The sequence below is a fragment of the Camarhynchus parvulus genome, chromosome 3 (assembly GCF_901933205.1).
Source record: "Camarhynchus parvulus chromosome 3, STF_HiC, whole genome shotgun sequence".
Lineage (NCBI taxonomy): Eukaryota > Metazoa > Chordata > Aves > Passeriformes > Thraupidae > Camarhynchus > Camarhynchus parvulus.
This window is the reverse complement of record NC_044573.1, coordinates 81,716,505-81,733,236: the sequence shown is the minus strand read 5'-3', so window position 1 is coordinate 81,733,236 and position 16,732 is coordinate 81,716,505. Positions and strand designations below refer to the sequence as shown.

At 35.8% G+C, this 16,732-nt stretch overlaps 1 protein-coding gene across 1 annotated transcript in view; it reads right to left on the bottom strand.

Annotated features, from left to right (window-relative positions):
• The window catches only part of PXDN (peroxidasin), an 83,295-nt gene that overhangs the window by 5,027 nt on the left and 61,536 nt on the right, over positions 1-16,732 (bottom strand). The window contains exons 17-20 of the mRNA XM_030946277.1: positions 12,714-14,217; positions 11,742-11,876; positions 10,405-10,613; positions 2,143-2,263 (exon numbers count right to left, since the gene is read on the bottom strand). Of these exons, the coding sequence (XP_030802137.1) occupies positions 2,143-2,263; positions 10,405-10,613; positions 11,742-11,876; positions 12,714-14,217 (1,969 nt within the window). The remainder of the gene's footprint in view (positions 1-2,142; positions 2,264-10,404; positions 10,614-11,741; positions 11,877-12,713; positions 14,218-16,732) is intronic.

Genomic DNA, 16,732 nt, shown 5'->3' with positions numbered 1-16,732 from the left:
AAAGCAGGCTAAAGTAAGGGAGTCTTGAAAAGTGTTCCCTCCAATATGAAATTCACATTTCACATTCTGAACCACAGATTCTTCCTCTACAGGCTTGTTAGCAAAACATGTATTTTAAGAAATATGACTTTAAAAAAGAGAAAGTTGCATTTCATAAATAAATGAGAAGTACTTCTAGGTATGAATATATTTTTAACTAACAATTGACATCAATACTGCTTATAGTACACAAAATCTAAAGTCTTTTGTCCGTAGTGTTTTCCAGCTGATATCTCATAACATATATACAACACTAGATTGTGTTAATCAAATCAATCTGTTGATGAGAAAGAGTAACAAAAGGAACCTGTAACTAACAATATATTATCTGGTACCACTTGAATAAATGGGCATTCAAAAGTATGGATAACACTAATTTTTAAGTCACTTATTACATTCAGATCCTTGAACCCATTAATAATTACAGGCATTACTATTTGGTTAGCATGTCATCTCCAGTGCTAAGGGACACCCAAAAAATGAACTGGCCAAGAAATTCTCATATATCAGGGCTCAGGATTTATAATCTTTCTGCATAAATTAAAACAGCACTTCCTGGCAGGGATTCAAGCTACTTAGTTTCCCATAGTTTTTTAATCTAAATTAGAGTAAAAGAACTCTAAACAACATAACATGCCAAAGTTCAAGTAAACCAGCTGCTATTGTATAACAAAATATTTAATCTTCCCCACCTGTTCAAGTTATTGAAAATGAGAAGCTAAAAAAAGGAGGAAAAATCCCTTTTTACCACAAATGCAATTTAAACACAAAACTGAGCATGAGAACTCATGGGAATGTTCAGTGACTGAGGTTGCTTTAGCTTTATTTATGCTACAAATGAAATATTGTAAATCTACTATTTTGTAGTCCTAATTATTAGCTGGACTGAAACACAGCCAAACAAGCTGGTACTTAGATGGGTTTTTTTTTAGAGGTTTATTTTTTTCTTGCTTTCATTTTGATTTAGTTTAACCTCTATTACAACTTTATAATTATGGGACTAGGCACCCTTAAAAAGTGAATTGCTGTTTTGTAAATTTTTCTAGCAGTTCATTTGCAAAGATGGACAAAACATCCTTCTTCAATGATTACTTCAAAGGAACCAAACTTTTCATATTATCTATAGACCAGCTTATCCGTAGCTGCTGTCTTCTCTTGTCTAAAATCCCAATCAAAAGGATCTTTTATTTTGGGACAGATTCCTCTCAGTTGAGTGGAACATAATCATGGTATTCCTTCAATTACTATAAGACCTCCAGAGTATGTGAAATTGCTGAAATTCATTTACCTCTCTATGTATCTGTCTAGATGTTTTCCTTGCCAGAGTGGGTAGACTCTGCTAGATCATCATCATCATCACTCAAATAGAAAGTTTTATTTGTTAAAAGAATGCATGCTGAATAGAAAGACCTGTAATTCAGGTGTCTCAAATTTGTTCATCATGAAGGATCCTCACAAGAAATGGTCTGAGCAGAACTCAGTTCATGTCACTAATGCATAGGTAAGTTTTCATTCCCATGAAAGGGCAGGGACCTGTACAGCTGATAATTTGTGACTGAAACTGTGATTTACTTTCTTGCTATATTTTGAGGATTTGGGAGTTATAAACAATACTATTAGCACTGCTGTTCTCCATTCCTGCTTGAAGTATTTTGGCACCAGAAGCAATCCTTATCATTATCACAAATTTTTATGCAACTGAAATCAACACTTGGTATCCTCCTATTTCTACAGGACAATCTAGAAGGTCCAAGTAGGAAATGAAATAATTTAGATTAATTTAGTTACTGCAGTCCCTGTAGGAATGGGGCATTTCAAATACCCAAATTAGGCTTCATTAGTGAATTTTTTCATGAAAACTGCAGGAAGAACAAAAGTACTATAATTATACTACTCACAAAGAGTTTTACACTAATTTGAGCTTGAAAAAAAAGTGGTTTATTGTTAGTAGATATGCAGAAGTGTCAGAATAAAATACATCAATCAAACTTGAGAAAGCAGGAACTGGAAAAAAAGTGGCATGTGCTCCCAAAGAAATCATTCGGTTTCATTCCATTTTGAAAACAAATGTTTTTTTATATTTTTTTTTTTTTAAAGTCTCACCTTACTGATTTGGACATTTTCATTTTCTTCAGGGGCTTGTCCTCCTGAAAGCTGTAGTCAAGAGAACGTCTTCCCCGAAAGTGATACGAAAATGCATTAAACTGTCCTCTGGTTCTACAGTCTGAAAACAGATAAGAAATTACACATAAACTACAGCATATGTCAGCAGTTACAATATTAATATGGTTTGGCACTGTTTTCTGAATTGGTAAAGGCAAGTCATACATTCAGTCTGATCCCTCTGGAACTGGTTGATGGCAGATGAAAAAATCTCAGTGATAGGATATTTAAGCTAGTGAGATGCAGAGAATGTGATTACCCACAGACCAGCTTTTCAGCATGAAACAAAGGAATAAACACAACTTTAACAAACCCATATAGTGCTACTTTATTCTTTTCACTCCTGAAATTTTCACTCTCTTGGCTTTTATTTTTTTTCTGGGCAAACAGGACAGCTACATAGGAAGAAAAACAATGACAGAAAAACCACTCTGTGGGTACCTCATCTATCTCAGCCTTTATTATTTGTCATTTTTGCCATTTGAAAGAGAATTTTCAATTTCGTTCCAAATTTGCAGACATGCTTTATAGGTTGATGAGTCTTATTTCAAAATCTGAGGAATCTGAATGTATCACCAGACCCTAAAACTCCTTCCACCACAGAGCAAAAATCTCAAGCCTGAAAATGAGCTATGACAGAAATCTTCTCCTAAGATCCAAAGAGGAGGTCTTGGCAGGATGAAGAATATCTTCCAGTTCACTTTATTTAGCCTTTCAACCACAGTGAGTATTTGGAATGAGTCCCATTTAAGAAAGAAAAGGAAAACAAAATAAAACTGCAACAGCACTTGATAGAGGAGACAATGAGAAAATAGAAGTTTTCTCATTTCTGTTCACAGAAGCTTTAAAGCTAAAAGTTATAATGGGGCAAGCTGAGGCAGGAACAAACTACAAGTGCTGCAAGCAGAGTCTGCTAAAACCGAAGGGAAAGTCTAAATAAAGGATGCCATAAGCATTTCTCAGCTAAGTCTGGTATTAGCAGAATTAGCCATGAAAGCAACTGAACATGGGAAGGAGTAATTTTCCATAATGTGTCTCTTAATTTGCACCAAAACAAATAAAATCAGAAACTCAGTAATATTTATAAAGTATTTTCCTGGAATTCAGATTGAATACCTGAAGTATTAACACAAATTACAGCAAAAGTTTCAAGTCTATAAACATTGCTGAAATGAGCAACTAGAGAAACAAATGGAACGTTGCTCTGATTACAAAAAAAAAATAGGTATCTTGGTCTACTTTTAATTGTGTTAACTTTTATGTATATTAAAATATTATAATTTCTCTGTTAGGAAAAACTTAAGTTCGTCTTGATGGCTTAATATCATTTAAGACAGAAAAAAAGAAGATTACTGACCAAAAAAAAATCAGATCAAAACCAATATCTAAGATTGTTCTTGAACACAACTTATCCACCATTCCCTTTCCCTGTACTTTCCTTGCTGTTTGTCCCATTCTTTAATAAATGCATTACTTTCCTCCTATAAAAACAGCACCCACCAAAGAACTACATGCTATTTGCTGCCAACATATTGTTCATTCTTCTTGTGTGTTTTGCTGTTTCCCACATAAACTCCTTGCTGTCCACTCAGAAAGTAAACTCGTTCAGATGGGAACAGACCCATGTGTCTGTAAGAGGCTCGGCATGAAGGCATTTTTGAACACCCTTAGACACTTCTATATTTAGTATGGTGAGAAAAAGGATCATACTGAAGGGTTCCTGAAGAAAGAACTAATTCTGGTCAGAGGAATTTTTTTCCTCAAAGCAATGTGCTGCTTAAAGTTTTCCTGAGTATCACAAAGTCTCTGGTTTCTCTTGAAAGCAATATGTAAAAGGTTTCTGCTATCCTTCTTTGTTTAGTAACTGCTATAGTTATCTTGCATAATACGGATTTTTTGGGGTTTTTTTGTACAATAACACAATGGCCCATTGTTTTTTTCATTCTTAGGTTGTTTCTTAGAAACAAAGGTCTGAAATCTTGAGAAGGTTTTATCACCTTAGACTGGTAAATATGAGAACCATATGTTCAGTGACAGCTTTAAGTACACAGATCTGAATTTCTGAGTTTTTTAAAACTCAAATATGTCAACTTGCCAAATTACCAGGTCATGTTGTTGGTTTCTCTTTCAGGTACAAAGGGAGGTATGCCACTGCTGAGAGGTGCAGGACAAAATGCATCAGCTTTCAGACAGCCTAAATCAAGAAATTTCTTCTCTCTCCTTTTTTTCTTTTTTTTTTTTTAACTTTTATTCTTAATGAAGAATATCTTAGCAGTAGCAGTTACAAAGAAAAAATAAGCCTGAAATTCTGCTCCCCCCCCACCCCAGTTTAACTAATATGTCCCCAGATTAGCTATAGCCATTCCATTTAATTTCTGCAGAAAAAGTGAATGTTTAAAAGTGACCTAAGAATTCTTTTTCTCTGTGGACAGTTTTTTCTTCCAGAAGGTAGCTACTGTTACACTGCAACTGTCAAGATGATCCATTTACAGAATCACAAATAATCACAGAATAATTTATGTTGGAAAAGACCCCTGATAGCTTTAGATCCAACCTTTGACCAAACACCCCCTTGTCAACTAGACTATGGCACTAAATACCATATCCAGTCATTTCTTAAACATTTCCAGGGATGATGACCCTCCCACCACCTCCCTGGACAGCCTGTTCCAATGTATAACAACCCTTTCCATAAAGCAATTGGCATTTCTATTTGTATATGGAAGCCATGTCCACAACTTCAGAAAATCCTGTTTCCCACAAGGTTTTAAAAATGCAACTATTACATAAATTGGATAATAAAAAACCTGATGGAGAATTATAGCGCAGTCTTAATTCTCTATGAATCACTCCTCAAAATCTAGGCCATAGAGAATTAATCTAACAGTAGATTAAAACAACACAACTTGAAAGATTAAAACAACACAACTTGAAAGACTGAGGAAATGTGAAGGAAAGCACATATATCTATTTGATACTAGTTTGATTCTCCAAGATTTATTGTAGTGAATTAGGTTGCTTTTACTGTAAGCATTTGTATTAAGAACTTGTAGACATGCCAGTGGGACTAGTAAAAGGGTGGAGACACAGTAAAAATATCTGATGTGAAATGATTTTTTTGAGTAGATGTTTTCACAAAGCAGCTACTTAAAAATTGCACAACATAGGAAAGTGACTTTTCACACAAAATGAAGCCCTAACCCAAAATAGTTGATTTTGTTATTGCCAAAATGGGCCACAACCCTTTACATCGCACAGTATATCTTCATTTCTTCTGTTGAATAAGACTTTCTAACAAAAGATAAATTAAACATCACCAAAAATGTAATGTGGTGGTCTGAAATCCAACACTAATCTGCTCAGATCAGAACAGATGTATTTTGTAAAAAGATTAGTTAAACATCTGAAAAGGAAAATGTATAGAAGGTAGAAGATGAAGTAACATCTGCATCAGTTGTCATCTGCCAGCTGATATACTGGGGAATTTTAAGAATAAAGATGTTTCCTGTAGTTTATTTCAAAGCTCACAGACTGAGTTTCAAGATCAGTCTACTATCAGAACTAGAAGGTTCAGATGCTGTTGGGAAAGCAAATGTCCAGTTTGGTAATATATAGCTAATGATAAGACTAAAGATATTTAAAAACATATCATGCTTTCATGATCTAAATAGGTCTTGGATGGTCTTCAGGTAGATAAAGGAGAAACATTAGGTTCTTGACACCAAACCAAAGCAAATCCAACCTCTCCAGTGGAAAAATTAAATAGGACTAGTTAGGGGATTTTGAAGATCAAAAATATGCAGCTTTTGGAATACAAATCAGTACGAAAAATTAATTTCAGACAGACTGAAAATCCATGGAAATTTTTAAAATAAAGACCCTAAGAACTGTCCTGCTCACCAGACTGTGAAGTCAAGAGTGTCTTAGAATGGCAGCAACAGTCCACAGAAAAGAAGGAAATCCTCCAGCTGCCTAGATTTGTAGAAATCACTGAGACACTTCAATTAGGATGCTTTCCTACCCATGTTGATCTTAGAGTCAATGAACACTGATATAAGGCAAGATTGCAGCCTGACTGTCCTCCAGAGACATCTCTTTATTGCCAGCAGTGGAACTCGGACAGATCTGGCAACTCAGTCAGCAGTTTGAATTTAAACACAATGATTGAAGCCTGTTGCCTCCCTGTTGCTCTTTGGAAGGGATGGCAACTACTGGCATGAAACTCCTGGTAGTAAAGACAAAGAAATGTCATAACTTAAGTCTCCTTATTTCATGTTTATGAATGTAGAATTGTATTTAATGGATCATAGATACCTGAGAAAGACAGAACATTTTGGTTTGGATGAAATACAAATAAAAATACTGATTCTCTCAGTAAAATTTGTAATCATACAAAAACACTGGGCTATATTAAAAACTTCCACTCAAAGATAAAAAGGATGATGTCCTTATAATTATATACCCTGGAATTTAATTTTAGTAGCCTGGCATAGACTGAATAGTTACTAAGCTAACAGACACTGTCTTTAAATGTAAATTTAAATGTAAAAAGATAATTTGAACGTAGAAAGCAAAGATATATGACCTGACCAAAGCATACAAGTTTTGGGTAAAGACAAAACCTTTTCAGACATAAATCACATCATTTTGGTATTTTGAGAGTTCTTGGTGAACAACATCCTTTGTCAAAAAAGAACTTCCATTCTCACACCGAGATTTCTGTTAACATTTTAAAGTGTTATTTCCACAGAATTTAGTGCTTTGCCCAGTGCTGTTTAGTATTCTCATTGAAGATTAAAGGACATAATGAGAAGTGCATAGTAAGAGATTAATATTGTCAGTAGAGAAGCAATAGACAGCATAATTGTTTCTCTGGTCTTAAAATACAAGAGTTCATAAATATAGGTCTAATATACTGAAAGCATTCAGATTAAGAATGTATCTTAACTCTTCTAATGAAATTCAGTGGGATTTAAATGTTTGATCATAATTTGTGTAAGGCTGTATTCCTGAATTAAACAAACAAAAAAAGAAAAAGAACAATATCTGACAGAGGAGATAGGCTGTTCACTAACTGAGAAATAGTTAAGAAAAATCTTTCCAAATCAGTTTACACTTATAAGGATGACTTGCATCTTATCTGAATCACTTCCTCCAGGGTCACTGTCCATTGTCCTCCTGGGTCCATGTGAAACCTCAAGGGTTTTGACATAAAACAAAAGGTTAAAGAAATTTTTTACTTCTGCTTACAAGAAAAAACCCCACAAAACGAAACCAAAAAGTGTGAAACTTTTAAAGATTTACATTTGAGTAATCATGAAAGCCTACACTGATTACTTTAAAAAAAGAAAACAAATTCAAAATACACTTCTTGCACTAGAGAGCCTGAAATAAAGCACCAAAAGTTTCTTGTTTGAAATATTTGAAGCTCAAGTGCTCTTTGCACAAATAAAGAGCAGCAGCAAATCCAGCAATTACTCATCATCTCTGACAAGACAAAGAAAGGTAGAAAGTGAAGGAAGACAGAAGAAAACTTGTGCACTTCAGTGGAACTCCTACTTTTTGCCATAATAAACTAGTAATTCTGTTGTATGATTTGCCAACTGAAATCTAAAGGTAATCTGTTATTTTTATTATTATAAAGAGGAATAGTTCTTTGCTTTGTAAGAAGGAAATGTTATCATTATTCAAAAATCTACAAGGCAGATTTTTATAACTAAGAAATTTTTCTATTCTTCATATGGAAAAGTATTTTGACTTTTAACAAAACAGGAAGGACAACAAAACCAGATGTGTTTTTAACCAGGCTGAAACAGCCGAACACATGGGTCACTTATGAAACATACATAAAGGGCAATGAGCAATCTTCTGTACTTGAGATTTAAAATTAGGATAATTTTAATTTTAAAATCAATAGAAGCATTTCAAATCTGGAGAAGGGTTTAAATTTTTTTCTTTTAAATAATGAACAATAATAAATTTAAATAAACAAATCCCTTTAATATATTCAACTCAAAGTAAATGTTCCTGAGTGTATGCCCCACCTCACAGGAACAGTGGCTACAGAAGGAAATAATTTTTTTATATCAGTTACTTAAACTGGATTCCCACAGAAAATGTTACCATCATTCATCCGTGCAAGAAAGCAGTTCAAGCCATGCATACTTCACTTTCTCTTCATTAACCCCTGCAAGGCTTCAGGAGTTCAGAAAAAGGAGATACAAAAAGGAAATTTTTTAAAAAACAGTACTTATTTACCCTTTCTTTTGCTTGACAGTTGTCTAACTGTACTGGATCCAGTGGTATTCTCTGGTAGCAACTTTCTTGAATGAAAATGCAAACTGGGTTGTTGAACACAAGAATACTCTAAAGACTTTCCAAAGATAACATCTGTTCTAAAGGGCTCAGTGATAACATAACATTTAGAGAATCAACACATAATTTCTCAGAACAGCTTTATATTTTTTACAAATCCATAAAAAATATGTATTTGTGAAACTGTCTGTCAAGCTTCATGAACCATGGCAAAGTGAACTTATCCTGAGTTTGAAGAATGTGCTTTATTTATGGTAAAGCATTTAAAGAGTGATAATTGATTTTCTCCCAGTGTTTCTGGCATATGCCAGGGAATTTTTGAAGAGATTCTGGAAGAGTTTGTATTAAAATTACAATGTGTCAATAATGGCTAGCTTTTTAGAAACTATTATCATTAATTTGGGAATGGCAAGCCTGTTTTTTAAACATTGTTTAAAAAATCCCATGTAGCTTACCGAAAGAAAAAGCTCTAAAAATTAGAGTAAGGCCTGAAGGATATTGTATATGCAGAATACTGTACGAGATCTAATTGAAATTGAAAGTATTTATTTCTGTTAGTTTCACACTGATAACTGACATTTTGAACAGTCTTCAAGGAAGAATTTTCTTAGAGAGTGATTTTTTTTAGACTTGTTTACTGGATAAGGCAATACAGTAATCAGTTTAAAAGCTAAGTTATGCAGTAAATTTGAATAATAAATCTCTATCTACCTTTTTAATTATTATGATATCTGAGTTTGTTCTCATGGTACAGTCACATGACTATAAATCCTTCCTCAGTATTTACTGTATCTGTAGCAGACTGAAGAGACGTCCTCTATCAGTTTAACTTTCACCTTCCGCATTAAATTCTGAGCCGTATCGCAAAAGAACTTTGTCATTGTGGACAATTATATTTTACCAAAAGAGTTAGATAAGACACTAGTGGAAGATTATGACTTCTTTCAAAAATAAAATCCACCAGTTCTTTATACATGCATTTCTTTCAACAGAATATTGAATATCCTACTCAGCAGTAGTAAATTCAAGAGAATCAGCAGTAGAAAAGATGAAGAACACAGATCTGGGTACATTTCATCAGCAAATCTACAAGGTATTAGTATTGAAATATATTAGGGAAATGATCAGATTCTAATAATATTAACCGATGCTACCCTTATCCTCTGAAATAAGAGCAAGGCTTTTCATACTAGGAATTTGTTTGACAGCAATTTCTCAATAGTAAGAGTTCCCAAAATTCCTGAATATACTTTTACAGCCTGGGCATGCCATTTGAATTTTGTCCAAAGAAAATGATAACAACATTGTCAAGGAGATCTCAAGAAAGAGAGGTCATTGTCCTCTGAAGCATTTTGTTGTTGATGCTACTGAAAATCATTCTGCATGATCCAGAAGATTCTCTTGGGAATGGATTCTAACTATGCAACAGTTGCAGAGAATTCTGATGTAACGATGGCTGAAGAGAGGCCACGCAGAAAATCTGTGAGACAGAAGCCAACATACAGGCCACCAAGCAGTGTCCTGTGCTCCATGCAGCTAAACAAATCCTATTTTAGAAGAAAAAAAGCTTATTTTTCAGGGAAAAAATTACCCCACGCTCCTAACTTTTGAAGGAGATGGCAATGAACAAGAATATTCATCCGCAAAAGAAAGAACCAAGTAAACAATTATCTATACCTTGCAAAGCTCAAATCTATGCCATTTTTATGAAGTATTTATTTAATATAGAATATGGAATGATTTCCACTTAACAGGGGCTATACTTCAGATTAGAATTTGTAATATCTTAACAAAACCCCCAAAATAGTAAAATATCTTCTTAAAATACAGTAGACACGTAACAAACTGCATACACTTCACTCGCCCCAAATCTACCTCTATACAGACCTTCACAGCAATCTTGCCACATCCTGAGGTCCAGTTTAGGAATATCTTCACAGCTACTATATCCATGTGGGAATTCAGCCACCTTAAAGACATCATGTTGTACCCTGGTTATGTTGTCACCATTGTCACACAAAACTCTGGCAAGAGATGTCTGCTTGATCTGAGTGAGCTGAGCAGGCATGAACACACCCGGGTTTTCATACCATAACCTGTAATCTCACAGAAAAGACAAGTCTGCTAGTGAAAAGAAACAAATGGCAGTTTTTCAAAGATATTTCAATACTGTGTTCAGAATGAAATTAATTATCTCATAAATCCTGTTCTCAACATTCTATCAAGGGACTGATCCAAATGCAAAAATCTTAGTTCCTGGCGTCACTTCAGCACTAGCTGGTGTCATGCTGACACTCTGAAAGGGATGAAATCTTCAAGGAATTATTTGATTTCTCTTCTATTCTCATTTTGATGTCTTGAGTATCTCTGGACATCTAAAACGGCACCAGATTACGAAGTTAAGGGTTCTTTTAAGTAAGAAAGTTAAATGACCGTAATTTCTTTCTTTAGGCAACTTTCTTATGGTCATGAAAATCTTTCGATGGAATTGCTGAGATTAGAAGAACAGTTAATCTATTTCTAGTTTACTATCAAGATAAGTGAGATGATTCAGTTCACTAATGATTTTTTTTTCTGTTAAACTATTTTCACGACTATATTGATTCAGGGACTTTCTCATACATGCCCAGTTAATTCATTCTATTCACGAAGGAAACACTATGGTTTCAAATAGTTTGTTTTTCACACATAAAGGGCTAAAAGCCTGCTATCAATAGCAAATATAAATAATACATTACTATAAAAAGCAAGCTTTACATGGAAAAGAAAATGTCTTAGTTACTGATTGTAACTGCTTACTGTTCAGACTGCTTGTAGTGCAGTATGCATAGGGGTTATATATAGAGAGTGATACTGTTCCAACCTATGCTTAAGTAACAACCATAATTTGTTTGCCAATATAATAACTCAAAAACAATAAGAGAAGCATCATGCACTTTTTCAAAAAGGCAAGTGACTTGAATACCTGGCAAAAGGAAACTCAGCATGTGCTGGCTGTTGTGTTTTTGGGAGTCAGTATGACATTCACCACAAAAAGAAACAGAATCAATAAGGAATCATGGCTTCTAGCAATGTTTTAAAGATGTATTCTTCATCTTTTCAGTTACATTTTAAAATCATAAATGAACATAAAATGGAGTTTGTTTTGGAAACATGACGTTGCAACTGTTATTAAGCATCCTTAAGTTAAAATTCACTTTGGTTTCCATGGTATTTTAATGTACCTGTCTCCATCCCGAATACGCCTGAACTGTGTGCTTAACAGACACATCAAAGTTGGCCCCAGTCGACTCCCCGGAACTAAGTCTTCCACCATCAGAGCAGGAAATAGGTCTATGTTTAGTGGGGAGCCATACAACCTATAAATTGAAAAATACAAATACTGAATAACAAATATTTTAGATTTACAAAATAATAGTACATGGTGAAGCTAAGAGATACAAATAACTCACAGGAAAAAACGTAGTGATAGCACTACATCTTTTGTGAACAATCTGTGAGTGTATACACAAGAAATCCTGCAATTCAGGTTGTATACACCATGTGGGTCTGCATGTCCAGCCTGCAATTTTTTTTCTCCTAGCAGCTTTCTTCTCATTTCATAGAATTTTTTCTTTTTTGTAGTTTATCTTTCCTGTGCCTCTGTACACCCTTTTTATATTACTATAGCTGAGACTAATTCTCTGTCTTTAATTTTGAGCAAATAGACTAGGGCTGGCAGGTAGATGTAGACTTAATTTCACACACTGAAACTCTAAAGAACTGATTACTAGTAGTGAAGGATGCCCACATGCCAGTACAGCGGACAATACTGACATTTGTTTCACTGTACAGAATTAATGGAATTGAACATCTAAATACATGCATGAAGTTGGCATTTATTATGACCTTACACTGAAATAGCATTCATATTTAACAGCATTTACAAAACTAGACATTTCAAATTAATAATTTCATGAACACATGCAGTATATATTACTGTATATATACTGTATATATTCCTACTGTTCATAGAGATGCAGAAACAGAGAAATTATCTGAATATGGAAATTGTTAACATCTATTTTCTGGTACTGATGGAAGCTTCTTAAAAATCCCATTAAGTCTTAGCAAGTATCTTTTTCTAGTTAAGACATTCAGATAAGGCTTTTGCATGCACATTTAGATAATTGACTTTTTCTTCACCTCAGGCTCACCTGCTAAGTTTCTCCCTGATTTCAGGATTCTTAATTTCATTTTTCAGATCTTCAAAAGTCTGAGCTGAAGAAAGATTACAGTAAACTCTAAAATCATGGTAGGGAGGAATTCCATGATCTCTGCCTCTCTGAATATTCATAGCTGCCAGATCTAAAGCCACAGTACGTGCCATGGAGAAGAGTCTTTCTGTTAATTCTGTATTGAGTAATTGTGAGGGGACACGCATCTTACCAGCAACACCAAAAAATCCCCTTAGAAGTGGATCAATGCCTCCTTCATTTACAATCCGAAATGGAGAGAAGAATGCCTTGTGAAGAGGTAGATGGCCTTGTGGAATAGGTTCAAAGTTTTCATCCAGTCGATACAGAAAAGGATTAATGAGTGTGTGACCAAACCTAAAAGCGGCAGTTGCAAACTCATTAGTTATGCCAGAATTAACACTGGGATCATAACCCTTATATTCGCCAAGCATCTTCATGCCTACCTCTCCAAAGATCTTAGGGAGCCAGTGGCTAAATGTTATATGCTGCATTTCTGCACCAACAATTTTGCGTGTTTCGTGATATATTGTGTCACCGTCCCAGTGAGGATTGAGTTTCAGTAGCTCTGTGGCAATTCTGTTGTGCTCTCTAAACCACAATGTGTGGATGCTGGTAAGACCCAACTGTTCGTTAGAGCGCTGATCACCGGCTAAAAAGCAGGGTATTGGGCTCTCATTCTCATCTCTCATACATTCTGTTGGTGGGCCAGTGGCAAATGGAAGAAGGGGCTTGCCAGATCTCTGTACAATGCCCTGCCTCAGAAGACCCCTTTGACTTGCCAAATCTCTGATTTCTAGTGCTTCATGGTCTGAACTGCCGTACACATTGGATGCATCAATGTACGAAGTCAGCTGGTTGATCTGTTCTCGTGGGTACACGGAATTCATCAGGAGAGATGTCATGCCACTTCCACAAACCGGGCTGGAGCGTACGAAAAACATGCAGCGCGCGCCATTTCTAACTCTAGGATCATTTGGTGGTATCATGATTGAAAAGCATGGAGGATCATTTGTACAAACAGAACTGCAATGCTGACCATCTGAAAACCTGGCCTCACTTAGCGCAGCCACGGTGAGGTCGAGGTCATGGTCAAGAAACTGACCCCACTGCATGAGCATGTGAGTGTACTGGTCGTCAGGAGTTATGGTTTCTGTGCCGATCAGAGTAGTTGAAACCAAGCGAGGCATTGGGAGTGCGTAGCCATTGGAGAGCCGTCTGGGTTCAATTCCCCGAGGCAAATTAAATCCATTATCATAGACTGACTTTAACAGACGTTCAAAAGCTGTCAGAGAAGCGCCCCACATGGGATGCTGAAGGTTGTTGCATGTTCCATCATGTGTCCTGTACTTCTGGTGGAAGCACATATCAGAGCAGTTGTTCACTCGTCGATGGGCTGTACAGCCTGAGAGATTGGCTATCAGATTCAAGTACTGTGGGGATACAAGGTCATTATAGTGATAACCTGAAAGAGAAAACAGATAAAGAAAACTATCAGAGAATTCATAGACTCATGATCCCCCTACAGATCATGAATGTATTTGAAATGCTATTTAGTTTTTTATTTTATTTTACATTTCCCACCAGATTAAACATCCTTATTTTTAGATAAGGATAGCAAAAATCATATATGTATATTTGAGCACTAGGCCATTTGAACAACTTCACAACCACTATGTCAGGAGGAAACTTTCTAAAATGCCAATTCAAGTGCAACTTTTACAAAATGATCACAAGAGAAGCTCACTACTTATTTGGTCACTTAGGAAAGCAGAGATATTTTCAGAAAGAAAAGCCTCATATTAAGACAAATAGAACATTTTTCTCATGTTACTAAAAGCATTTTAAAAATATCAGTAACACTTAAATGCACTTCAAGACTTTAGTTTTTGAGGCTTGCTTATTCACTGAGCAATACTATTTTGTTTTGCTTTATTACAGTGAAAGTTGCAGATTTTAAGAAAAAAAAAATCAACGAAAAAGTAAAATACCACCAGCAACAGAGCTAAGTGTGGAATGATGTCTAGGACAAATGTTGTGGAGTAACTCATATTCAGATTACCCTGGACAAGTTTCTATACAAAAGTAGTGTTTGTGTAGCATTTGGCACAGATTCCCTCTGCAATCCACACCATTCACCTCTGGGACTAAAACATACTTATCATTTTCCTGTATTTTTTCTCAGTTCATAGAAAAATAATACCTACAAAATATATACTGTAATCCATTGGAGTTATGTTTTTAGAACCTCAAAATAAGGTTACGTACTTCATGATCTCTGTTGTGGTATGATGGCATGTGGAAGGACTGAAGACCATAAGGCCTCCCAGTACAGTGTTGGCTGACTGCAAATAGCAGAAAAGTCAGCCTATGCCTTGTCCTTGCTGCCCATTAGGAATCATGGTAAAAGTGATTTTTATTTAGTAACATTTGAATTTAATTTCAGGGGGGAAAATTCTGGCTACATCTACATTATCAACTTGTGTGGATCAAGAGAAATGTCTCAGGAAAGTGAAATTTTTGCTGCTGAGTAAGACACATCTACTGTATCCAGTAGGCTTTCTTCAGAAAATCTTTACTTTGTACCCCTAGACTGAATGTGGGCCTGGACCTGATTTTTCATTTAAGTTGAAAAGAATTCACATTGTTCAAGACCCTACCACAAATCACACCAAAGGGAAGTAAGGGGGGACAACTTCAAAAAGGAGCTGCTAGTCCAAAGCAAAAGGCACACCATGAGTGACTAATGGATATAGAGTGTGGATGAACAAGGTTCCAGGATCCAGGAAAAAGTCCAGGAGGTGGAGTATTTGGCAGCATAGATGTACATTTTGCTAACTAGAAACCATCATACACCACCAAGGATCTTGATTTGGAAAGCTTGCAGTCAGGAATAAAACCAACCAAACAAACAGTATAAAGGCAAAAAGAAAGAAGGAAATGAGTGAGTGTAGAGGGGTACTGTGCTCCCACAGGCTTCAGGAGTTCCCAGCATGATGGCAAGCACTCAAAAATATGAACTGAATGCAGTTTTGCAAGGGGTTGGTATCGGTCAACTGCACACAGTTGGGAAATGTTACTTTTAGTCCTGAGCTCAGTCCCAGTGTGCCTGCAAAGACAATGGTCTTAATCTAAATTCAACACATACGCATGTGCTAGGCACAACTGGCTCTCTGCCAAATTCCACAATGCAGGGCAATTGCAAACAATCTACCTAAATCCCAGCCTTGTCTTTGCCTTGAAAGGGACTGGGTTGCTCAACTCAAGGTTGCTCAGGCCGGACAGGACCTGTGCTCAGCCAGGGAAGCTGTTTTCTCAGCCTCAGGCTATGAGTACTCCACATGGCTTGCAAGTCAAAGCAACGATATCAGAGATTTAGTGTTTGCATTAGGCAAAGCTAACACGCTCATGTAGACATACAGAAACTATTTTATGGAATATTCCATACTAGGAAAAAAGAAAAACACAGAGCAAAACTTTTAAGTGCCGCTGGGTAATGCAGCAAAATACACACTTTGAGGATATAATTGATAGATAGCCTATTAAAATATCCTGGCTACCGGGGCAGTTTAATTCTAGAATTACACCCAGAAAACTTATTTATAATAACACTGTTGTTTAAATTATCATCATTCATTATGGAGTTCTTTGCTTATGATAATTATTCATTCAAATAAACATTTGTGGTTATCCTGATTGCCACCCCCACTTCTGAAATCAAGTTGTGAGCGAAACTCGACTGTGAACCTTTCAGGTGGAATAACCTTCAGTACAAATTTAAAATAAAAGGCTCAGGTTCTCTCTTTAGAAGTTCAAGTGGGATGCAATGTCTTATGATGGATTAGATTTTGGCCTTCTGATGCCAGTTGCTAATCCTTAATTACCTCTCACATTGTAGGCACTAACTTTGCCTCTCCTCTCTAAATGGCTGGGTGTTGGGCATTTCCAGTGCTTAGAAGCTGGCTAGTTCAATTCACATA